Source organism: Lonchura striata, chromosome 1 (genome assembly GCF_050655825.1).
Source record: "Lonchura striata isolate lonStrDom1 chromosome 1, ASM5065582v1, whole genome shotgun sequence".
Lineage (NCBI taxonomy): Eukaryota > Metazoa > Chordata > Aves > Passeriformes > Estrildidae > Lonchura > Lonchura striata.
In genome coordinates this window covers 38,000,465-38,026,992 of record NC_140703.1, presented here as the reverse complement: position 1 = coordinate 38,026,992, position 26,528 = coordinate 38,000,465, and the positions used below count along the sequence as shown (strand labels likewise).

At 41.6% G+C, this 26,528-nt stretch overlaps 1 protein-coding gene across 2 annotated transcripts in view; it reads left to right on the top strand.

Annotated features, from left to right (window-relative positions):
• The window catches only part of ME3 (malic enzyme 3), a 117,621-nt gene that overhangs the window by 46,399 nt on the left and 44,694 nt on the right, over positions 1-26,528 (top strand). For both annotated transcript variants that reach the window (XM_077781325.2, XM_085574596.1), the window contains exons 2-3: positions 16,542-16,675; positions 17,969-18,118. In XM_077781325.2, the coding sequence (XP_077637451.1) occupies positions 16,542-16,675; positions 17,969-18,118 (284 nt within the window). The remainder of the gene's footprint in view (positions 1-16,541; positions 16,676-17,968; positions 18,119-26,528) is intronic.

Genomic DNA, 26,528 nt, shown 5'->3' with positions numbered 1-26,528 from the left:
AGCTGTGAGAGGGGAAGGAACCAAATCCAGAACCGCTAAGACCCAGGGTGATAAATTAACTATGTCTTTTCTTTATGCTCTGATGGAAGCACCCAGCTCTGGTTTCAGCTAAATCTGGGAGCTTTCCCACAAACCTCATAACACAGAACACGCTATAGAGGCAACACATCAGGAGCAGAGTGGTGCTTTGTGTAAGGACAGACTGCAAGCAACCACCAGCACTGAAAGTCTGCTAATGGCTTCTGAGCTCCCTGCCACGTGTCACAGAAGGAATCAGATAATGTTCATCCCCGAGCTCAGAGGTAGCACCTCTGTATTCTGACCAAATGCACAGGTCCCTTTCCTTCTTCACCTGGAGGATCTTTCCTTCTGGAGTTGGTTTTGGTCTAAGGAAGGAGCAAAGGAAAAGCAGTGAAGTGGTGAAAAGGCATATTTGTATTGCTTCTGGTGTGGGCATGTCTGGATGAACTCCTGGTTTGACCTGAAGACTTCCTTTTTTTTTTCTTTTCTTTTTTTAACTAGCTGTAGGGAATTCCTCACCAGCTTGTTCTTGCAGTAGCCAGGCCAACAATGACAAGAATGTGGAAATCAACTAAGCAATTATATTCACAGTGGTGGTTAACAGCATCCCTTCATCTGAAACAAATCAGTTACAGTCCAGTGAAACCTGCTGTACCTACTGCTGTACATAATAGAACCCTTGTGCATTTTCAGAGTGTGCCAGACCACTTAAATAAGATTGGTGAGAGGCAACAGGAGAGAAATGCTATGTTTTATTAACCAGAGACACAGAAAAACTGATATTCTTTTATTCAACCCTCTTCCACACGGAGAAAAAAAATCTGCCATTGTATTTATAACAGCATTTCTCTAGGTGCTGCAAAATGTTGTAGGAATGAAGTCCAGGAGTATAACTTAAAATTAGCTGTGAACAAGAGTGATGAGCAATTGCCAAGGTAGGAAAAATTATCCAACAGACTTGAAATTAGTGGTAGTTACTGTGATCTTGGTCACCTCTAAAAACCTGCAGTATTTTCTGTACCACTGGTGTTTAATCTGTGAGGCCCAGGAGTCCATGAATTGCTTCTAAGCAAGTCTGTGAAGACTGGCTAGGAACACAAGTGCACAGCTGCTGAACAGCACTGTACAGACATTTCTAAAAGAACATTTATATCTTGCTTGAAGATTATCAGAGACCTACAACTCAAACAAGACTACAAAAATGCAATTTGTTATAGCTTACAGAAGCTGATGTGCAAGAGGTAGTTTGGAAAGTGTGTCCTAAGGTACACACCCAGTAATGTGAGCGCTCATACACAACTAGAGAGAATTTGATCTTTGTTGTTTCCTGACCTAAAGAATTGGCTCCTCTCTCTCAGAGGTGAAAGATATATATGGTCCTAGGCTGTGCATCATAGAAACTCCTTGTTCATAGTGCTTTTATTGTCTTTTTGTTGAAATTATTATTCAGTGACTTAGTGACTGTTAGCAGGTTCAGGAGGATTCTGCAGTGGGGTTTAGCAGTGTCCAGCCAGCAGCCATACAGTTAATGCAGCTAATGCCTGCTCTTGCTGAATTTGTTGTTTGAATTACTCTTTAGTCTGCACAATTATCTTGAAAGTGAAAACAAGCTGGTTCAGAGCGAATTGAACAACAGGGTCCTAAATGGGAGGGCAGTGTGAACCAGAGTAGCAAATTTTCATGGATTAATGGTCAAATTGTTGTCTCATTAAAGTCCAATGGCAGAATTCCCATAGGCTACAATAAGAGACAAGATTTGACCTTAAGAAAAGATTCCATTTGAAGCATTTGAGTGTCTCCCAAAAGCCAATTATTAAATCAGAGGCGCCGTAATAACTGAGCTCAAATTTATTTCAGGACCAGGAAACACAGTTGGGAGGTCAGTACATGCTCATCATGTCATTTCTATGGTGACTTCATTGCAAAACTCGGCGCTGGGCTGTGTACAGGGCTGACAATAAGGCTGAGCTGAGAAAGAGCCTGAAAGAATCGCATTGTAAGTGATGAAAAGAAGCTGTTTCCATCAGCCACGTTGTCAAGCAACTTGGCAAAGCACAAGCAAAAAAGGTCTCTTCTGGTGACTGACTTCCACCGTGTTCCTCTTCTTTCAGTGCCACCACTAGTCACCACCTGGCTCTGCTCCAGGCTCTAAAGAAAGCTCCAAGTAATCAAATGTTTGCTGGCAAAACTACACTAACCGAGTATGTTTGCCTCCTCAGTACAATTGAATACCTGCACATCATTGTTTTCTCTTCCTCTAAATTAAAAAAAAAAAAAAAAAAAAAGCAAATAAAATAAGCAAATAAAAATAAAATGAACAGAAAATATTCATTTACCTGTCTCAATGTGAAAAATGTGCTATGTATTCACTTTTAACTTTTTTTTTCTTTTTGTTTGTTCATGATTAAATAGAAGAAATCAACTGGTAGAAGCTTTCCCAAAATGCCATTTTTTTAGTGTTTTTGTTAGGGACACTAACCTCCTACTGATTCTGGACTCATTAAAAAATTATCAATGCCATGCATGTGCACATCCTTTTAATAAGCTGAGATGTTCTAAGCTTTAGAACTTGCAGAGAAAGTCTAAAACTAGAATGTGAGGAACTTGGTTGTCCAACAAACACATCTAGAAAAAGTCATATAGTCCCCTCAATAAAATGAACCCCTGTAGCGAAAGCAACTCATGAGTTACAGCACTGTGGTACAGAAACAGCATCCTGCTGGAGTAAATGATATGGAGGGAAATACTGGCTCACTGAGGTCTGACCTGTAACAAGAAGGAGACCTAATTCTGTATTTTGTCTTTATTTTCCTTAATGTTCTTTCTCCTTGGCTGGCAATGCTTATGCACATGTATGGTGTAAGCAAGTTCTTGTTATCAGAAGACAGCCTCAAGACTTTGTTTTCAGTTGAGCAGCCAGACAAGCTTGTCTAGATCATTTATATGTATTCTCTTTTCCTTTCCCAGATGCCCTTATTATGATTTTATATTAGGGCTATTTGGTGAGGTCTCGTTTAAATAATTTTTTATGGCTTCTTTTTGTGTGTGTGTGTGTTTGTGTGTGTGTGTATACCCAGCCTCGCAAGATAATGTCATGAGAAAACCTAGTTTATAAAATAAATAAAATACAGCCAATAGAGAATATGTTGTTTCATACTATCTTTTCAGTAGGACTTGTAGAAGTATTAGGCACAGCTATATTAAATCTCTGGGATCTGAACATAATGCAGATTAGAGACATATTTTATTAATATGTCTTTGATATTTCAAGTAGATATATTTATGCATCTTCAAGTACCTAAATACACCTGTAAAGTAGCACTCTTTTGATGAAGAAAATGAAATTTCATTTTCACTTTTATTTTTCATTTTGACTAAATGGATTTTAATTTTTATTCATTTTCTTGGTAAAAGAATGGTGAAAGAAAACCAGTTTTCCTTCATCAAATATAAGTTTGTTTTCCAACTTTGTGGCTAGCCCAAATGGAGAGAAAATATTGTACCTGGTAGCTAAATTCAAATCCAAAGACACTAAGTTGAGGGCATTTCAGAATAACAGAAATTAAAGTATTTATGTTTGAAAGAGTGCACTTTATTGGCATTTGTTCCATCCAGTGCCTGATACTGAATTTGGCTCCGTTGTTTCTACATAAATTAAAAAGCATGAGATTTTCTTCCTAGACATGTAACTTAATAATACAACATTTATTTTGCTACAAAAGTAACATTTATTTTAAAAACCTTAAGTCTGTAAGATCACAGAATCGTATATCTCTGGCTGGAAGTGACCCATAAGGATCACTGAGTCCCACTCCCTCCTCCTCACAGGACCTTGCAGATTTAGTATGATATGTCTTGCCATTGCTTCAACTTCACTTAAAGAAGGCTTTATTTTTTAATAATAGTGTAGTCATTGTCGTTGTTTACATTTATGTTTTTGTCCAGCAAAAAAATTCCAAAGACTTATCGTATCTGATCTGCTCTGGATTCAGCATGAGTTTTGCTGTGGAGCCAGGGTTTCACCACTGGAATCCAGTTTCTCTTAAGCTGGGAAGAAGCGTTAGGCTAAGTGCTAAGCCGAACTCTCTGGCTGAGGAACAAAGGAAGTTTATTCCACTTTGCTTTCTGTTTCAGTACATGCAGGGTTTGATTTTGCCAGGCCTAAATGTCAGCTTCATAACTTCCACCCTAGTCTGCTGCTGAGTGAAGGCCTGCATTAGGATCAGAACAAATCTGCAAGCTTTGGGCAGAAGAGATGGCTTTCAGAAAAAAATTCTAAATTGGTTTTATAGATTTAATTTTTTTTTAATTTGTTATAGAAGAAGGTTTAACTCAGTGCTTTTGTCTTTAGAAAAGCAATTGCTCGTCTTTAAACAATATCACTGATTGTCATCTTGGGACTCAGACATGGAGACACCACCCTCTTTCCTTTTGGGAGTCCAGACTCCATCTGTGGCTAAGCTCTCTGTTGTGCTTTGTGGTTTTGAAGAGTTGAGTTGATAGGGCTTTAGGAACAAAAGGTTATTTCAAATTGTTAGGGGTGCTGTTGCTGAAGGGAAAGGCTTTTGGTTATTTCCAGAAGGTCACACCCAGGATCTTCTTGAAATTTTCTGAAAGCTTCTTCCAGAGCTAGGTATCTTTGACAATGTATAGGAAGCTTGCACACAGTTTGCCTTGGGATGTGGTGTGTGCCCTGTCTCAGCACACCAGACATTGCAGTGGTTCTGAGACCAAGCCCTAAGTCACAATTCAGTCTGTATCCAAGGGCTCAGTCCACTAAATCTTAGTATGGGTTGGAAGCAACTTGAGAAATTGACTTCTTGAAAAAGCAAGGTTTAATATTGTTGGCTGAAATACGTATGTACACTTGAACAGAAGGCTGGTGAACTCACAACAGCCAATGTCCCAAAGGGAGTAGGTCACTGCTGTGTGTAACCAGCAGGAGTGATTTTGTGATCTTTAAATCAGGGTGTACCAAGTTGTCTAACACAGCCTAGAGCAATAAATGTGTAGGAACTGTCTGTAGGATTATCTTTAATTATTACTGACATTATTTGTACACAGAACGCTATCTTGAAAGTACTAAGAGCAAGTTACTAATAACTGGAAAATAATCAACTTTCAGTTCAAGTTCTTTTAATTGTGTGCTGAAGCAGCAATCAGGTTCATCCTGCAGGTTTGGCACTAATGGTGTTCATTTCCTTAGCTTCTGGCACACATACATCTGCTATCAGCTAGAAAAAACAAAAACCTTGCTTCAGGAAGTCATCAGAGGAAATACAATGACAGTGTGTCAGTATTGCAGCCCAAAGCAAATGTTCACTGATGTTCTTGAAAGCTCTGAGTGATACATCCTGGAAATAGCAACAGCCATGAGATAATTTGGCATTCGTTATCACCTCTGCCATGTAACTTCTTTGCATTTTCTGTGAAAAAAAATCAGAAAAGAGAGAGAGGACAGAAGAGGCATGCTACGTCTGTGTTGTGCCAAAACAGTAGAAACTGCTCTATGAATGGAAATGTACTTGAGCTTGGAAGTGCTCATGTCCAAGTGACTGGGAACTCCCCTTGAGCTCTGGAAAGACCAAAGTCAGTTCCTGGGGCAGTGCTGACCCTGCTGTGGGGGCTGAAGTATCCCACTGGCTTCCTCCTGACCATTATGTACTATTAGAGAGCTGCACCAAAAAATCCTCTGTTTGCCCACACCAGTATCAGGACTGGGATTCCATATCACTGGCTCATGGGCTTTTGTCCAGCCTGTGGCTTTTATTTACTGGAGAGGCTGCTGATGAAGTTGTATCCACATTCTTAAATAACTGTTCAGTTACTCCCTGGAGTGCTGCTCAGCTTCAGGATTTCCCTCCAAGAGAATCCTTAGTTCACCAAAATCAGTGATGGATCAGTCAGCCAAAACTGCCAACCTCTGCTCCTGGGTTTGGAAAGAATGCTGCTGTGTGGCAGCAAGGCAGACACACTGCCAGAAAGTGATGTTGGTTAATGACTGACATGGAAAAGTCAGCACTTCTGTGCACTGATGGGACAGAAGACAAAGCTTTTGTAAACACACAAAAGATATACAATATAGAAACATACTCTGACAGCCATGCTTTTATTGTGAGGAATAACAAAGCAGAGTGTGACTTGTTAGGTTTTGTTCAATGCTAAACATAGTGGTAACCTACAACTTCAGGACTACTCCCTCACTCTGATTTTATAGATAGTGTGATAACTTCTTACATCTGAGTTTCAGGCCCAGGAGGAAGATGCTGGATATGATAAAACTCCACATAGCCATTGACAACTGCCAAAATCATACTGATGGTGAATTGTAGCCTTGTTTCCCCCAGAACACAGACTCTTGGATTGGGTTGGAGGGGACCTTAAAGGTCATCTAGTTCAAATCCCCTGTCATGGGTTAGGATGTGACCCACTAAACCAGATTGCTCAAAGCCCTATCCAAAGTGACCTTGAACATTTCCAGGGATGGGGCATCCACAGCTTCTCTGGCAATCTCCTACAGTGTCTTACCACCCTCACAGGAAATAATTTCTTCCTAGTATCCAATCTAAACCTGCTTTCTTTCTGTTTAAAGCCATTCCCCCTTGTCCCATCACTAAATGCTCTTGTAAAAAACCATTAATATTATTCTAAAATAAGTCTTCCTTATATCCAATCTAAACCTACCCTCTTTCAGTTTAAAATTATTAACCCTTCTCCTATCATAACAGGCCCTACTAAAAAGTCTGTCCCCATCCTTGCTATAAGTGCCCTTTTTATTTTTAAAGGTCAATATAAGGTCTTTTCAGCTCTGTCTATCCAGACCTTCATTTATTTCAAACACTGAGAAGTTAAAAGTCATTTTACATTTGCTTTACTCTGATGTTGCTGCATTACTGTGTGACAGGCAGAGGAGAATCAAACCCTTGGCCTCAAACCTGAGTTTGAGGGGTCTATTCCCAAAGATACGCCCTGCTTACAGGCCTTTCATGGCAGGCCATGAATGAAAATCATGTCAGCATTCCCAGTATTTGCAGTTTCTGGCTCTGCCTCCAATGGTCCCCACTCTGTAACATCCCTTTTTAGCAAGGCAGCTATTATTAAGTTGAAACCCCACTTTGAATAGCAGGTTTGAAGGTTTGATTGGTGTCTCCTGACTGAGGTGCATGAGTGAAATCAATGCTTTAACCATAATCTTTACCTGATCACCCATATATCAAATTATTTTGGGATAACACTTGTTTATTCAAAGAGCTTGGACTGTTTGTTACCCTTTCTGTAGTCACACTTCATCTTTGTGTCATTTAGCCAAATTGTTTTGGGTACAGAGGAATGGATGTTCTGCTGGAGGAAGGAAGCCACTGCTTTTGCCTCAGACAATTCTTGTTTCAGCTAGGACAGGCTGGAGTAATTGAGCTGAGGTGGACAGGCAGCAGCCATTCCAACAATAATATTGTTTGCATTTCAAGCTATAGCATCTAATGGGATCAAGAACAGAACCAATTTATTTCGAAACTCATGTGAAGGTTTGCCAGAGGGGTGATTTACAGCTTCCTAGCAATAATGAACAGTTCAGCTGTCTTGACCGACATGTGGTCACGCATGTTACAAACTGATATAAATATTTCATAACATCTTGGTGCAATTGCTGTCCCACAGAAATGTTCGTCAGCGAGCTCAAGGAATCAAAAGGGGTTTAATCTTCAAATTTCATCTCAGAGTAATTGTGGTTTTTCTTTTTTTTTTCATTCTGAACTTGGATAACTTATTTCATACTGTCCTTGATTAAAAACAGTTGGAAGAGGAGGATGGGAGTTCCATTTTTGAACTTTCTTTTTAAAAAATCTCAGGAACTTTATTAGGTATTTGATTTATAGTTTATAGAGCAGTGTGTGCTTTTGAAACTTGGAAGTGGTTAAACTCAGTCTTGAGAAAGTGATAAAAATTAAAGCACTGGTATGAAATTAGTGGTATTTTGTCACCTGGAATATTTGGACATAGTGTACTCACACCATATGGAAACAATAGAACTGAAATTTTGAGGAGCAAAGAAAATGGAAAATAAAAGGGCTGTATAATTTGAAGAATGTTTAGAGGTTCTGAAGGGTAAGTTTGATAGAAAAGATGTATCATTTTGTACTGTGTTTCTGTAGGAATTGCAGCCCAGATGCTTTGGTCAAGCGTGCCAAGTGCTGAGCATTCAGCTGCATAGGATTTAGCAACAGCTCACATCGAGTTGGCAGTAACCAAAGCAGGGAGAGTGCACACAGAGGTGATGAGAGCTGGAGACAGAGGGTCAGGCTGCATGTATGTGAGCACTTCATGCATCTTCCTTTTTCCTCTATGCATTAAAAGGAATAAAAATTTTGAAGGAAAATTATTCAGACAAGGAGAACAAGGGGACGGGTCATAGGGTAGTCATGATAGGCCAGTTACTCTCCTGGTGGTGCCAAAAGTAGTTTGGACAGTTAGATGGCCCATGTGTGCTTAGGAAAAACATGTTTGGCAAAAAGATAGGCCCCTGGGGTCAGCATGGAGATCATTTTGGGACTGGCTGGAGGCAGGATTGGAAAAGGACATGCATTGGGGTGAAGTGTTTGTATGTATGTATACATGCACACACACACAAATACATATTTGTGTGTGTGCATATATACACCTGTAGCTACCTGTCAGTCTTAAAAAGGGGTTTTGTGAAATGCAGCTGTAGAAATGCTGGAGGAAAGAGAGGAAAGCAACTTGCTTAATGCCTTGAGAGTTAAAACCACTGGAGGGTTGAATCTCTGGAAGGCAGAGGAGTGGGAAGAAAAATATCAGCATGGCACAGAGCACAGCGAAACTCCAAGGTGAGCTGCCAGATGAGGACTGCACAAAATCTCCAAAGGGAAGCTGGACACTCTTGATTGCTGTATGCCTCGGGTGTGTTCCAGTGCACTGCCCTGGGGATGTTTTCTCTGTTGAGCCCCAGCACAAGCTGCCTGGGTTGAAGTCCATCAGTGGCCTTCAGTCCATCAGGCCATGCAGGACTGCAGAAGCAGCGAGGGAAAAACAAAAGTCGTTCAAATTACTCAAACAGGAAATGGAGGCTCACACAGATTTCCTGTGGGGTGCTCTGTGTTTACGTGTGTGTTTAGAGTGGTGGTTGTATCATGAAAGGAGAGCTCAGGGTGTCTTTTCTAGTGTGCTTCATTTACTAAGATGCAAATTTCTTAGTTAGAGCCTTGTCTGTTTCTCTTGTTCCTGATTTTTAAAAGACAACATTGCCTTTCTCTAGAATCCTTTATCTGAGAGGGTGTCTGAATGTTTTGTAAACATCTCAAATGTTCTGAAGCTGACATGTATTAGATCTCCTTGCACATCCATCAAAATCATGGTTCAGGAGCCAAGCCTGCTTCTCCTGGATTAGACCAGGATGTACAAAGAACATCTGGTACTGCTCAAGAAGCTGCTGCTATGGCTCCTTTCTACAGAGCTTTGGTAGAAGCAGCATGTGAGGGAGGACAGTGGCAAGGACATGGGTATGCTGCAGTGGAGAAAACATCTCTGGTACAGTCAGTAACAAAACAACTCTTGGTTTAATTCAGACTCAGATTCCATTCAAACTATTTTCTTGTGAAGCAGCTAATTGTATGGCCAAGGCAGTGCTTTTCAGTGGTGTTTAACAGAATACAGCATCAGCAAGCATCCATGAGCTGTAATCCAGTTGCAGCCTATGTTTAGAGCAGCCCAATTTGCTGGGGTGGCAGTAGCAAAAGATATACAAATTGCAGAGAGGCTCCCACCCTCTAGACCTGCAGCATGGTGCAGTTTGTGTGCAAGCAGTAAGTGCACAAGTCTGATTTTATGTGATTTACTCAAAAAGGACCTTGAAAGGAGGTTAGTACTCTCAGTAGCACCAGGCACAAATTGTATGCAACCACAATTCACATGATCAGTTTCATGTACAATGGAGAAGTTTGCAGACATTGTAAAACTGGCTTTTAAAACTGTATTTTCTTTATGTTTTGGATCACATTTAAACCTTAGAATTGCCTTGATCTTTCTTCTTAGACATACTTGCTCTTTCAAATTGATGATGATGTTTTCACAGGCTTAGGAATGCAAGCATTGTCATTTATGCTGAATTCTTCCTGTCTAGTGGCAACATTATATTTGGGAGAAAAGTGTGTCTTCAACATCACACTAACTGAAATATTTGGGTTAGTGCTTGGCAAACTGCCTGCAGAAACTGATTTTACCCTGCCCCCTTTCCTCGCAAGAAGAAATAATAGCTACCCCCTTAGCTGAGATAGGTATGTGGACTATGAGACATTTCTACCATGAACTAGCTCGTTTCACTCACTAATTGGCATGCAAAGCTCTGACGGTTGTAGATGTAAAACTGATGTGGAATTATTTAGGGAATAAAGCAGGGGAGACACCAGGGAGTCTTCCTTTGCTTTGGATTTAGGAGGAGCAATCCACCGGAATCTCTGTGCCAGGATTACATGGGATACTTTTGCTAAGGGACTGAGAATTTGGGGTTTGCCTCCGGGTTCTGCCCAACAGCTTGGCAGCGGCCCAAAAACTGATGTCCTCATTACTGCTTGCTCCATCAGGCCACCCTTGTCTGCAATATTTTGCTACACATGAGAGGGAAACTAGCAAGTGCTTGGTGATTAGGCTGATCCAGGCAGGAATGGTCTTCTGCTTGTTTGTTTGCATGCACCATGTGGGAATCTGCACTGCCCTATTGCTCCTAATAATTTCTCATGGGTTTTTGTTCCCCATGCCATCACATTTTTCTGTATATGGCAGTCTTGTTCTCCCTGAAGTGATTTTATTTTTCTCCTTTACCAAAAGACACTGAAGCTTGTATGTAGATACATCATGCATATAAACACATTTGTGAATCTAGTCAAAATCAAAAGTTATTATCTATTCCTCCACAAAGCCAAAGAAATATTCCCGTTAGCTTGGCTAAAACTTTGTAACATTGCTTTTGTGGGAAGAAGCAAGTGTGCCAAATAGGCTGTTCTTTGGGGAATTTTGTGTCATTCATCTTCTAAAAACCTGTTTTTCTCAATGCAACAGAAACTTATTTGCAGAAAAAACACATAAAGTCTCTAGCAAATAGATTTTTTGTTTTAAATATATGTAGGACAAATTGCTGCCCTGGAGGCTGACAAACTTCAGGAAATCATAATGAGTTCTCTACTAACTTTGAGAGAGCTGTACCACTGCAGTCTGAAATCACAGTGCGGAGCTTGAGGAATTTAGCACTGCAGTTCTTCCTGTGGATTAATGAACAGATCCCTGAGGACATTTGCCTTATGAGTATCATATTTTGAAGGAAACCTCCTGCAACATGTGGGAACAGCACAGCTTTGATGCTTTTTGCTTGGGACCCTGCCACATCTTGCAGCAGGAATATCCTCACCAGGAAAGTGGTTACTTCTGTGAGATGAAACTGTGCAGGATCAGGTCCCTCTGGCACAGGGGCTTTGTCATGTTCCAGTTCTGCTCAGTCGTACATTGGTGTAAATCAAAAGTCACTGAGAAGAATAGAAATGTAATCCAGTCAAAAAAAGTTACTTGCACAAAACAAAAGAGTAAATGGTAAAGCCTCATTAATAGAAGGGAACTTACATTGTAATTTAATTAGAGGACCTCATTGAAGATGGTTCCCCAGGAACTAAAAGGAACACAAAGTTGAGTTGCTGAATTACCTTTGTCTTGGAGTTTTTAATGGTGTTCCTAGCCTCTGTGGGAGAGGAAGGATGAACAATATGACAGGATTAGGAATCCACTATATCATTTTGTAACAAAGGAGATGGCTGAGACTGAAGGATTTTTCAGCTAGTGACTGTGAACTCAGAGGAGTAGGCACTGTGAGAAGAGTTTGTAAATCACAGTCAACAAAAGGTCTGCCCAGTAATAACTGCTGAGAAGACACAGAGGGGATTCTTCTTTCCAGGTTCAGAGATATCTTCCCCATACCCCAAAGCATCATAAATTTGGGTTTTGCCTAAGCCTAAGAGTACAAATACATCCAAATTAAAGGTAATATGAAGTTACAAGACTTCTAAAAAGAGTGATGTCCCTCCCTCACTCTTTTTTTGCAAATAATTTCAATACAGCTTTTCCAGGATGGAGTTTAGTGCCTGTAAGTCCCTCCACACCACAAAGAGAAGCTTGAGTAGCTGAGAAGGAGGACTGTGAAGAAGCTCATCAAGTCAGTTGGAGTCAAGGAGGTCACTGTAGGATCTGATCTCTGTAGGAAAATCTTTCTCCATGTAGAAAATGGATGTTTCCTGCTGTTGCTCTCTGCTCCCCAGCCCATGTGCAGCCTCAGTGGGGATTAGTTTAGCTTCTGGTGCTGACCCCTTACGGGAGGAGCTTTTGCTTGCAGATAGTCAAAGTACATCCCTACCATAGAACTGGACAGGTGCAAATGTGTATGGAAAACACATTACAGGAAAAATCTGTATAGAATAAGCTTGTTAAGTTCCCTGACTATTAGGTCTTCCCTAGCCTGGTTGCTAACATATTAACTGTAAAGGAGAAGTAGATTAACTGCACCTGCTCTTGCAGCTTGCTGTGGTGATCCCTTTGTGTCTGCATTTCCCTCATGTGCCCTTCCAGCACTCTCCTCTAGTCAGACTAGGAAGTTCCCAGTTCCAGGGACTGTTGCCAAAGGGTTGGAGATGTTCACTTGTTTACTCAGCTCAGAGACTGCCAAACCAGCTTTCACTTGCATGGATGAAGTATGTGGTCCCAAAGGTTTCCTGAGAACTGCAGCTGGAGTTGCAGCATCACAGAGGGCAATGGCTTGGGACAGTATAAACTGCATGAACCCCTTTGGCCATCCAAGAAGTCCCACAGCCCTCCCTGTGCTGCGGCTGCTCATTGCTCTCTAGAGCACAGGGATATAGACAGATGGAGTAAGGCAAGGTTTTGCTCCAAGAAGATGCTCAGGAACTGGAGATTATTTGAGTTACACTGAACTCTGGATGTTCTACACTAGGTAAAGAATAATTCAGCCCTTGGTTAGGCACCCATTACGTTAAAAGCAATTTTCTGATACCATAAGAACTGTCATTTGTGTCTTTATTCCCACCTACAGAAGGCTGGTCTATAATGAGTAAATGATGAACATAGGCCTTGCCAGCATCCCCCCTGCTTGTATCCAGCCCTGAGTGAAACACCCCCTTCTCATTATCTGTGAATTGGCTTCACCCTTCAGTTTCCAAAATAAGTGGCTTTTATGGGATTGGACTGCAAAGAGGGCCCTGCCACATAACAGACTTGGTGCTGTCAGCAGTAAGAAGCATTTGAGGTTATTTGCAGTAAGCCTTTTTCAGAACAAAACCCCTCACTTAGTCTCTATGTAGTGTGAAGCCTTGTGGGCAGCTGATATTCTTGCCTTTGTTTTTGGTTAGTGACATAGCATCTGCCCTCCCCATGCCAACTCATTTCCAATACATTTGAAATTGAATTGCAGCACCTGGCTTTAGCTCTGCAAGGTTGTGGCTCATCATCTAATCACTAGACCTTTCAATACCAGAAAAAGAGAGGTACAATATGGCTTTCAGGCAGTCTTAAAAAAAAAAACCAAGTCTGAAAGCTTTAATCTTAAACATAGCAATACCTCAGTGAATTTGAGCTTTTGATCTGGGGCAGAATGTGTTTCCAGATTCATTTCACGCTGTGCTGTTTCAGTGAATATAACCACCCCACCATGGGGTCCTACTCCTAGGCCTTCACACAAACTTCAGAAAGCAGCCTCAGTATTGGAGCTGGCAATTTCTGTGCTGCTCCCAACCCTGCCACAGAGGCATTGGATGATGGACCAGCTCTGTACTGAGAAGTGTTTGGGAGATTTAGCTGGTTGTGAAAGCAGTAAGTTCCTCATCACACATGTTTGCGATTGCTCAGTATGAGGATGCTTACACTGGTATAGCTCATTCAGATAAATGCAGAACTGCAGTAAATGCAGTGAGTTAGAGATGTTGTATATCAGTATTGCCATGCTTAGCCTTGGACTATTAGCAGCACAACTGTGGTTGTGTTTAAACAGTTTGTTGGAGCAGTTTGAGCTGCTCCTGGCCTTGCAGGATGGTTGGAGATGTCATTCAGGCAGAGCCCAAACCAGAAAACAAGAAAGGGTTAATATAGTGGCCATTCAGGCTATCATTTCTGTAAGGCATCATGGTATTATTTTGAATAGAAATGAGCTGAAATGCAGAAAGTTTTTCTTGTATTGGATGTGTGATCATTTGATGAAATATTAAAACTTCTCACTGTTTTATTGTGTGGAAAATCACTGAAAGGACTTTATTTCCTATTGAAAATTACCACAAGAATATTTTCAGTGGTTGGATGCAGAAATGGCTAGGAAATGGCTAGGATAATGCCTTTTCAGAAGAGTAACCACTGCTGGTTTACTGTGTTTGCTAGCTTTGTTTCTGTTCTAGGGTATGCGCAGGAGTCAGGTCTGAACCCTGATTGGACAATCTTTGATGTGACCTGCTCTAGACAAGCAAGTAGAGTATTTACTGACAAATATTTCTGTCTCCCATTATCTGTCCTCCATGTGCAAAGGTCTCAGGAAGTAAATGGTTTGAAATGGTATCTTTTTTACCCATTCATTGTAGATAAACTTTGACACTCACAGTAGCTGTATTTTCCCTGCTGGGATATAATATTGACAATGTAAAGCTGAATATTGACGCAGAACTGATGTCCAATGTTGATCTTAGTCTGGTACTTCAAAATTCTCCAGCCTGGAGAATGCAGATGATTACAAGTTTTCTGATGAGAACTCTTTTTTAATTCAGAAATGATGACTTAGAAAAACTCAAACTTTATCATGTGGGAATGTACCAGTTCTGCTATGAAACTCTTTTGGGGGAAAGTTTCTCTTGTCCAGGAAGGAAATTTGGGTCAGAAATGTCAGGCGTTTCAGCAGAAACAGAAATGTCCTGGGTACAACATTTAACAATAACCATGGAGGCCTCAATGTTCTTTCTGGGCTTGGCAGCAAAATCCTGGTCTCCTGCCTCCCAAGCAACTGCTGACTCCTCATCTGGCTGGAAGAGGAACAATTTCTCTCTGCTATGCTCTTACAGCAAAGGTTTTTGAAAATACTTGACTCTATCCTGTTTCACAGTAGAAAAAACTCCTGTGAGAATGCTTGTGAGATAAAGATTGTTTTCAGCTATCCTGGAGGCTAAATAACTTTTCTAAACTACATGAAGAGTTTTTTTCTCTTTTAATTTGCGCTAGTGCACATTTTACTAATGAAAGGAGTGTCACAGCATGTATGTACAAAGCATGGATCTGGCAAACAGGAAAATTAGTTTCGGTCCTTCCCTCTGTCCTGGCACAGGTTCTTTGGCATTGCTGATAGTTTTACAAACCTTTTTGCCAGTATCTTCATCACTTGCATGTTGGGTGGGAGTGTTGATCTGATGGAGGCAGGAAGGCTCTGCAGAGGGATCTGCACTAGCTGGATTGATGGTCCAAGGCAAATGTATGTGGTTCAACAAAGTGAAGTGCTGAGTCCTGCAAGGCCAATGGCATCCTGGCCTGTATCAGCAATGGTGTGGCCAGCAGGACCAGGGCAGGGATTGTCCCCTGAGTTCGGCGCTGGTGAGGCCACACCTCAAATCCTGTGTTCAGTTCTGGGCCTTTCACTGCAGGAGAGACATTGAGGAACTGGAGCATGTCCAGAGAAGGGCAGCAGAGCTGGGGAAGGGTCTGGAGCACAAAAGTGATGAGCAGTTGAGGGAGCTGGGGGTGTTTATCCTAGAGAAAAGGAGGCTCAGAGGGCTTGTTGCTATCTACAACCACCTAAAGGTGGTTGTAGCCAGGGGAGGGTCAGTCTCTTCTCCCAGGTAACAAGTGATAGGATGAGAGGGGACAGTCTCAAGTTGCACCAAGAAGGGTTTGTATTGGATATTAGGAAAGATTTCTTCATGTGTAATGTCATCAAGCACTGGAAAGGGCTGCCTAGGGAAATGGTGGAGTCAACATACCTGAAGGTATTTAAAAGCCATGTAGATGTCATGCTTATGAACATAATTTAGTTGTGGACTTGGTAGTGCTGGGTTAATGGTTGATGTCTTGGACTTTGAAGTCTTTTCCAACCTAAACAATTCCATGATTCTACACATATTATGTGATTTGTAAAGGAGTATGATCGCTGTGCTCCCAGGGAGGCCACGGAAACAAGTAGGCATGAGTTAATGAAATAATATAAAAAGAGTATGAAATGAAAGAAACTCTAAGAATATGTGTAAAAACACTATAGCAATAAACCAAATTCAGATGGCAAAAGAGTGTGAGTCATTAAAGCATTAGTGGTGTTGGACAGCTAATCCAGAAGCTGCAGGTCTGGGTGGTCTGGACCCCACACTCCTTGTGGGGCAGGACTGCCTCCAGGCCCACAGGGGCTGCATGCTGTTGGTTGCTGTCTTCTTGCATATCCTAGCTGGCAGTGCATATTATGCCATTTGAATGCCTTCCTTTTTTCTTCCCAGGGAATGGCTTTTACACTTGAAGAAAGGCTACAGCTGGGAATTCATGGTCTCCTTCCTCCTTGCTTCCTGAGCCAAGACGTTCAACTCCTTCGTGTGATGAAAAACTTTGAAAAGCAATCTAATGATCTAGACAAGTATGTCAAAAACATCTTGTTTCCTCTCCCTTCCTCCTTTATTTTTCAGTTCTTTAAAGCCTCAAGGAAAAATTGTAGATTCTGCTTCAATGTACACATTTCCCTCTGAGTCACTTTTTTCCAGCTGTTCAGGTTTAAAGGGACCTTAAAGGTGATCTACTCGCAAGTCCCCTGCCAAGGGCAGGGATACCTTCCACTTGATCAGGTTGCTCAAACCCCATTCAGTCTGGACTTGAACACTTCCAGGGCTGGGACATCCACAGCTTCTCTGAGCAGCTTGTGCTAGTGCCTCACCATGCTCACACTCAAAAATTTCTTACCAAGATCTAATCTAAACCTACCCTCTTTCAGTTTGAAGCCATTCCCACTTGTCCTATCAATGCATGCCCTTGTAAAAAGTCCTTCTCCAGCTTTTATTTAGGCACAGTTTAGATAGTGGAAATTGCCTGATGTCCCCAGCACTGTCCCTTCTCCAGACTGAACAACGCCAACTCTCTCAGCCTGTCTTCATAGGAGAGGTGCTCCAGCTCTCTGATTATCTTCATGACCCTTCTCTGGACCTGCTCCATCAGGTCCACTGATGTTACTTTTTTTTACCACTACATTACTGGAGAGTTCTGGTGTACTTTGAGTACAAGAAAGAAGCAGAGCACTGATGGTAGAGCAAACATATGTAGTTCATATCTGTATGCTCCCCAATACATTCACTAAAACAGTGGATGGAAGAACTGAAAAAAACTCAGTGTGTAGGAAAAAATAAAAAGAAAAGAGAAGCAATATTGTATTGGCTAATCTTTCTGAGTTTTCATTGCATCCATTATTGCTCATCAGGGTTACTGATGGAAGATGCTGTTTGATTCCTGCTGTGATGGGCAATAGGGTTTGCACCTCTGTCTCTCTCAGCTGCCATTGATCTGAGGACTGAGGCAGAAGGACTCTTACCCTGTAGACCAATTGCATTGGCTTTTCTGTGTCACAAATATCTATGTTGCTCTTGAAAATTATATATTGATAGTTGTGTATGATGCCTTTTGATGCAAATTTCAAAACTCTGAGATTGTGCATGGGTGTGACATCCAGTCCTACTGAGTCTTTGTGGGCTGTCACTGAGGATGGTGGAGCTGGCCAAGACCTCTGAGAAATTTTATTCCAAGTACCTGCTCATAGTATAGCACAAAGGAGTGTCAGGGCTTGGGAGAACCGAGTGCATACTGAGTGAGCCAATGACTGCTTTTTGTGAAACTGTGAACTACCATAAATGCTGATATATAACTGGTTTTTATTTCTTTAAAGGTATATTATTCTTATGACTTTGCAAGACAGGAATGAGAAGCTTTTTTACCGAGTGCTGACTTCTGATATCGAGAAATTCATGCCCATAGTTTACACCCCAACAGTTGGCCTGGCTTGTCAGCAGTATGGTTTGGCTTTCAGGAGACCACGGTGAGTGAAGAGACTGTGTTTGCAATTTTTAAATTTCATATGAATGTTTCTTTTGTATCGACACCATCTTCATGTGGGTGGCCCAAAACATCTAAAACTCAATCCCTCATCAAAAAGTGAACCAGCCAGCAGCTTCGTGTGTGTACATTTGATGATGAGTTGGGGAGTCGAGAATAGCTCTGACTTCTTCCTATAAACACTGAACAGAGTGGTTTTGTTCTCAAACAGTGCTGTACAGTCCCCAAAGAGCTTGCTGAACTTAGGGCTGCACCCCTCCCCATCTGCTGTCTCAGGAGCACTGAGTGCTCTCTGCAATGCTGTTTGAGTAATTGTTGAGTTTTAGATACATTGTGCTGATTTTGAACTTTTGTATGCACTTCCACAAACTACCCCACTAGAATCATCTTCATAGATGATGCTCTGCATCAGTGCCTCCCTCTCTGTTCAGAACAGTCACTGTATAAATTCATGCAACATTAAGCACTCTGTACCATGTTGGAAGACCCCGTTCTGCATAATTCTTTTTAATGATTAATGCTCAGATAAATCCCTTGTTAGCTTTCTGAAGTACATTTTAACCTAGCCTTAAAATTCAATGGTACAGTCCAGTTTTCTTTGTAGGCTTTTAAATTTTTTGGTCCTTGAAATGTACCAGTAGTCAGATGAACATTTAAGCTTTTGTGATAGAAAATTGCAAAGTAAAGGAAACAAATAATACCATTTTCAAAACATTTCACAAGCATGAGGTTTGACTGCAGTTTCAGCTGAGAGTAGTGCTACAGATGGGGCAACTGAGGCAAGTTCTACTGAGTCTAGGTCACAGGGGATCCCTGAAGCATACCTCAAAGACATAAGGGCTGTGTAGACAAGATAATTAATAACATTTTATGTATAAGATTATCTTGGCAAACATGTTTGCTTTCAGCTTGTGATGAAGATTCCTCATAAAGCAAATGTATTCCTTCACATGAGCTGCTCCTCGTGATTGCTTTTTGGCTTGTGTCTGGGCCAGGTAATTAATTGTGTTCTGGGCCTTGATGTGCAACTTGTGGATCTGCAGGGCTGTGCTAAAGGCATTCATCTATCCAAGACTTGATATTATCCCCTCCTCCTCCTCAGTTTGTATGAGGAAACCAGAGAAGGATCTGTGCTTTTTATAGGGGGAGGACAATAACTTCTGGGCATGAGTGAAAGGTAGCAGAGATAAGACAGCTCAGATTGTGTCTACAGGTGTTGAGCTGTGAGCACTGTCAGGCAGAGAAGAGCACACTGCTGGTTCTCAGCTAATCAGTATTAATGCAGTAGCTGCTGATTCTCAGGTAATCAATATTCATGCAGCAATTCCTGCTGTACACCCACTGTGTCTTTGCCTCCTGGCTGCCTTTACCTTGCAATAGGTTAAAACAATATTTGGGATCTTTGCTTCTTTTATTTCCCATCCATTGTTATCTTCAGGAAAGCACGAATGTCTTTCCACAAACTGAACTCTTTCTGCAGTTGTTTCTATTGGAGAATTCCCCTTCCTGTAACTCCTGTCTTTCTCATGCTTGAAATCCGCTTTATTTTACTAATGTGATGGGAATGTTCATTCTCATAGTCCGACTGTTTTGCTGCTAAATTTGGGCTGGGTCTTTTCTGGATTCCAGCCTATGGCTTCTTCAGGAAAGAGCAAATGACCATGTCCTTGGTACACTGGATTTCCTGTGGTGGGGAGTTTGTTTCCCTGAAGATACAGAATGAATTTCAGCCTAGCTTCAGAATTGGATGTAATCAAGGTTGTTTTAGCAGAGAAATGTGTTTTTTTGCAAAAATAAAAGAGCTGTTACATCATGTGAAGTGATGAGACTAAAATGGGAAAGGTAGGGTATATATGTGCTATTTTTTTCAATCTGACTCTTACTGTCTTGAAGGATATATTTTCTGTCCTGAAGCATATTATGTACATTAGGAGTTGGCCTGCAAGACACACAGTTCAAGGTAGGATGCCATTACTTCTGCTAAAATCTCCATTTTAAAGCCCCACATTGTGTTCCAACAGGGATGGATGTGCCCACATAGCACAGCTCATTGTGCAGTCTGTCTGTGGCCACAGACAGCCTTTGGACACAGTTAGCTTCTTCCCCATGCTGGGATCTTTCTCAGCCCCATTAGTGCTTGGCTTTATACTGGAAGGTTGAGCCTGGAAGAATTACAGTGCACGTAACTTTCTTTTGTACAACAGCATCTAAAAACAGTCCCAAGGTGTCCAGCAGGGCTTATCTCAGCATCATTTATCAGAGCACATTTATCTATGTTTACATGGCTGCAGCTTTTGTTTGTCAGATACTGTTGTAGTAATTGCAGGACTCAATACCTCTTTTGCCCTTCTTAGTCTTTATATACAAACCCTTAAAGGATAGACCTCTCTAACCTGCACTTTTATGGGGCCAGTGGACAGAGTTCTCCTTCCAGGTCAGGCCTCCAGCATATACTCCCTGCTAGCAGATTTATCTGCTCCAAATGGAATAAGACACCTGGTGTTCCTTTTTTTCAAAAAGCTATCCAGCCAGCAGTCTAAATGAACAGCCTTTCTATATTTAACAGTAGAAAAGAGCAACAGGAACAAAAAAACTTGTAAGCATTTGACTGTTCTCATACTTATCTGTGATGTCCACAGTTTTCCTACTTCTTCTGGTGGGTCAGGCATAGCTTCTGATGCCCCAGCAGGTTCTCTGCCTTCCCCAAACTCCAACTGCCTTTCTCTTTACTAGTTGCTTTAAATTCTTTAGGCAGGATTTTTTTTTTCCACTGACCTCAGACTTCTTCCTATGTGATTAAGTCTCAGAGATTTAAAATGACTGAAATAGAGGTGGAACCATAAAATTTATAAAAATTACATTTAGGCACTGTTGCCTAAGAGTGATGAAGTTTTTGCTGGAAGGTGTCTATGTTGAATAGATTTTTCCTATCTCATTTTCCAGCCAGCTCCCTGGTGATTTGACAATATTTGTTTATTTAAAGCCATGTAATAAGCATTACAGCCTTCAGGCTAAAGTATAGTTTCATTTTATATTTTGAATTTTTAAAATAAGAAATATAAATTATTATGTAATTTGTAAGTACAGGTCAAAGTACTAAGCAATAGCACCTCTTCTGCAGTAATGATTAAGAATCCTGTCAAAATCTCTTTTCTATGATCAAACCATGTTAAATAAGCACAAAAGAAGAGTAACATGTCCAAAGAGAAGTCTTCCTAAGCACAGGTCCTGTTTGCAGCTGTGGCCAGTAACAGGAGGAGTACAGGACTAGATAGGCAAACATGCTTGCTTCTTGGGGATTTCTCAGGTTATGATGCTCCCCATTTTGTGTCTTGTGGTTGCAGTTTTGTTAGGAAAATCCATTGCTCTCTTTGACTCACAAATACTATAAAGGTGATGAGGGGACTCAGATGTATGCACATTGCCAAGGCCAAAGGATGTGACTGTAAATAGAGTCCCAAGGTGACAAGACTTGTTTCATATAACAAATATACCTGTTGCAGTGTATGATGATCAAGGCTGATTCAGATTTAAGGGAGATTTCTTGCAGGGTGGTACAGCTTCAGATCCTCTGTCTTCACACGTGCAGCTTTACAGACTGTCTCCTGTAATCCATCCCTGGCATGCCTTCACTCCTCCCTCCCTATGAGTTTGCAGGCCCCAAGTTTGGCAACTCCCTGGGGGCTCCCCTGGCAGGGGAGACCCTCCTGGAGCAGTTCTGTGTCAGGAGCGAGAGACGCATTGGACATTTTCGGTCTTCTGCTTCTGTTTATTGTTATGTTATCAAAACTTCAGCACACTGTCTGCACCAGACACTGCGTGCAGGAAAAACAGCTCAAAAATGGATAAAAATGGTTACAAGGCCTTTTAAGTCTAATCAAAAACTAAACTATGCAATTAAGAAGTGACACCTAAATTATTTTCCTTTCTAACCCAATGACTGACCCCTGAAGACCCGCAATGCAGCTTTTTCTACACAATTTCAAGATACCACCTAAACCCAAGAGGAAGGAAGAAGAAGAAAGAAGGGAACTCAAGACAACACCCTGTACCCTCCATTTTGTATCCATCTATAACATACTAAAAATCCTAAAACCTAAATTTCTCACCCATGTGGCATACTACACTACTCTCTACAATCTCTTCAATCTATTTCACACTTTTGTGGTTTCTAGTTTATCTTGAGGCTTTGGAAGTTTTCTCCATGAATGAGGGTCAAAGTCAGTGCTTACCTGGGGGTCAGGACACCCCAGAGCAGACAAAGAAATATTCCTGGTGCCCTGGGTTTCCACACCTCCCATCACCCCTGTGCCTCTACAGATATTTGTGTTGCTGTGTAATGATGGTTCAAGGATAAATCTGGGCAGACCCAAGTCCTTTTTGGGCCAGGCTGGCAGCAATCCAGACAGCCAGTTCCCTGCCACCTGGACAGGAGCTGTGCTGCTGTGCTGAAGCAGAAGCGAGCTGCTCAAGGCGTGGGGAGGGCAGGTTTGCTTACGTTCAGCAGCAGTGATAACAAAACTGGCTTCAAGCGAAGAACCCACTGTCCTAGGGTATCCAAGCAATATGTGCCTTAAAGTGTGTGCTTTTCAAAGCCACTTATACACATCTGAAGTTTGTTAGAAGGAAAGAACGAAATGTAACAGAGCAGGGCTTGCAACTTTGAGACAATAAATGAAGGAAGGAAGGAGGAATCTTGGTTCTTTGATCCCACTTACAGACAGTCACCATTTCCTTAGGAAATGCTTCTACTACCCCTATAAAGCTTGCAGACCATGGTTGAGAGGCTTTTTTGCTTTAGAGCAAGGATACAAAGCCTCTACAAAAAAAGGTGCATAGTAGGATTTCCATTTTTTTGCCTTTTTTTTAATGTAAAATGCACTTAATGAGTACGGTGGGGGTCCTTATGGAGCACAGGACTGAACATGTGCAATGCTATTTAAAAGGTATGGTTTAAGCCTGAGGATCTCTTTTAATTGTGACAGTATCTTTGAAAGTATCTCTTTACTGTCTTCACAAAAAGATAGTAAAGAGGAAGCTTAGGGCAGGGAATCAGGGTTTTATTTCTTCTGTGATGGTGAGGGATAGTTTATTACAGTGGCATAAGACCAGAGTCTCTCAAGACACTAGTTAATTCATAAACATAATGGTATTTGAAAGTATAAAGTTGTCAACTGCTCCTCAAAAGCTTTTGGCATCCCCTGAGATGAGGGCTGTAAAAGCTGGTTTTATCACCATTGGAGAGTGGTTATGAGAACAGAAAAAACTTGCCTAAGTTCACTTTTTTTCCCTACAAATGTAAATATCCTTGAGAACTGCTTGCAGAACAATGCAAAACATGTTGGGATTAAGCTGAACCTGGAGAAAGCTAACAGGATGCAGATGGTGTGAAAATTAAGTCTGACAGAATAATGATCCATGTGTCTGATGAAAAATGAGTAAATGAAACATCAGTCAATCTATGGAATTGTCTTGTCAGCAGGTCTGGCTCTGATCAGTGACTTTTTTTTGTGGTGTTGTGCTGTCTGAGCAGCAGAGGGGAGAGGTTGGAGAGAGGCAAAGTTACTTGCCATTTCTGGACACTTTAAGACCAAACCAAATGGAATTAGAACAAAAGTGTTATCCCCATAGACTTGTCCCTAGCCACACAATTGTCTCCATTCCCTCTTCTATAAAACACTGGAAACCAGAAGTGAGCGGGAAGTGAGTGGTTTAGATTATTGTCCTGAAAGTTTGTTTTGAAAACCATTTAGACAATCTCTACTTGTTGTAAAAACAGCAGTCATCATAACTTTTCTTGTTGCCACCAGCCTGGTTCAGCCTCCTTCCAGAGGCAGCTGAAGTCAGTGCATGAGAAGAGGAATGTGTTTAACACTGCCACAGCCACCCAAAGAGTGGTCTTGTAACAAACTGAAGAGGAAGGAATGTCTGTGGAAAGTCTCACAGAGACCATGTGTAGCCAGGAAGCCCTGAAGAGACAGGACACTTAGGTGGGAGACAGTCTTTGGTATGGGACAAGATTATTGAATGAAGGGGTGAAGACCATAGCTGGAGTAGGTGAGGAGTAAGTAGTTAATGCAGAGGGAACCTAAGGCTGCTGAAAATGGCTCAGCCTGTTTGGAACTTCTGAGAGCTGGCAAAGTAATTCAAAGGTTCACACTGCTCTCTCTCTCCCTACTTCCTTCAGGAAAGTCTTTTCAGCATGCTGAAAACACTTTACTGATGTGTTTTTCAAAATGTGGAGACGAGCACAGATTGGTTTGTGGGCATACAGAGAGAAGAGCTGGTGTATTGGTCCTGATCTGAGGTTCCATGCAGGCTGGGGAATGGGATGGACACTGTTGGTGTTGTGAGGCTGTAATGCAGTTTCTGCATTGCAATGAGTGGAAAAGGGAGTGAAAAAGGACTCAGCTCCATCTTTTCATTAGAAAAACAGTCAGTGCTCCTTGTTCCATATCTCCGGTCTTCTCTCTCTCTCTCTCTTTTCCTCACATTTCCTAAGAAAAATAGGTATGCACTAGCTCTAACAACCATAAGAAACTTTTATGGGCATGAGGGAAAATGTCAGGCCTAGAGAAGTTAACAGCAAATCTTATGCTCATTTATGAAGGTCAGGCTTTCCGTTCCTGTCAGAGATGATTTAGATTTAAGTCTGTTGAAATTCCCTGATACCAGGAGAAGCTCGAAGGAAGAGGTGGAGTTGCCCAAAAGAAAGAGGCTGACCTGGTGAAGGAAATACAAGAGAATGTGTTCTTCTTTGATCTGGCATAAATCTACGCTGCTGCCACAAGAAACAACCCCACCTCAAACAAAAAATGCCAAAGACAGGGAGGAGGGAGAAGAATTATTTAGAATAATGAATACCAGGATGTAAATTTGAGGGGAAATGGTGCTGACTATCATGAAAACCTTGAACAGCAATATCCATTGGGCTGTGGAACAGGCATGGATTGTGCTCAGAAAGTCAACTGTGTCCTGGGCTGCATCCAAAGTAGAGTGGCCATCAGGGCAAGGGAGGTGATTCTCCCTTCTATCTGCTCTGGTGAGACCCACCTGGGGTGCTGTGTCCAGCTCTGGGGCCCTCAACACAAGAAGGACATGGACCAGTTGTAGAGAGTTCAGAGGAGGCCACAAAGGTGCTCAGCTGGCTAGGATCCTCTCCTGTGAAGACAGGCTGAGAGAGCTGGGCTTGTTCAGCCTGGAGAGGGGAAGGTTCCAGGGACACCTTACAGCACCTCCAGTACCAGGAAAGCTAGAGAGGGGCTTGCATGAGAGCATGTAGTAATAGGATATGGAGCAGTGGTTTTAAACTGGAAGAGGGTAGGTTTAGGCTAGATATAAGAAGTTTTTGACTGTGAGGGTGATGAGTGTGATGCCTTCTCTAGGCATAGGTTGCCAAGAGAAACTGTGGATACTCCATCCCTGGAAGTGTTCAAGGCCAGATTGGATGGGGCTCTGAGCAACCTGCTGTAGATGTCCCTGCCCATGGGAAGGGATTTGCCATGATTAGATGGTGTGCCATGGTTAGATTATCTTTAAGGTCCCCTTCAGACCAAACAGTTCTGTGAGCCTAAAAGTCTATGACCTGATTATGGAAGAATTAATACAAAAGCTGGTGTTACTTTCTGTATTTCCTGCAATTTATGGCAAAAGTTAGATTTTTTAAATTGGATCAAGTCACTAAAAGTATACCAAATTATATTTCATTTATCTGGAAGCTAATTTCTCTGGTATTGTCAAAATAATCTTTCTTTTCTTTGTAAAACTTTGTTCTAATTCTGTGTTCATTCTTGGGACTCCCTGTTGTGCATTTTAAAAGGGAAGGTGTGGGTCCTGGAAGAATTTGCAGAGCACAGGAAGGAAATATAATCAGGGCAGGACTTAATTTAACTTCCCAGGGGTTGTTGATCCCACCTTAACCTCTGCACTATCAAGTAAAACAGAATACATTGTGTGCTTAGCAGTGAAACAGATAAGGGCTCCTTGGTCAAAATCAACTGAGCAACAGCACTGATTGACCATCTCAGCGTGTTTCTCTTTGTAATCCTATAATCTCCCAGCTACTGAGATCCTTTCAGGATCCAGCACACAGTCAGGTGTAGGACTGAACCTCCAAAAAGGCAGAGGAAAATCAGGGCTGAGTCAAATTTTCCTACACTTGAAATTGTTTTTGAACAAAGAATATCAAGCTGCTTGAGCACGATGAGCTTAAACACATCAAAAGTTACTGAATTTGGGAAATGGCCACTCTTGCTAGTTGGTGGAATCCCTGGATGGTGGAAACTTATGTCTCACCTCAATGTCTGGTCTTTATCCAGCTGCATCTCTAAATTTATTTGTGGGTGACAGAAGGCAGTCTGGTCTTTCTCTCTCCCTCCTGCACATTAGCAAGA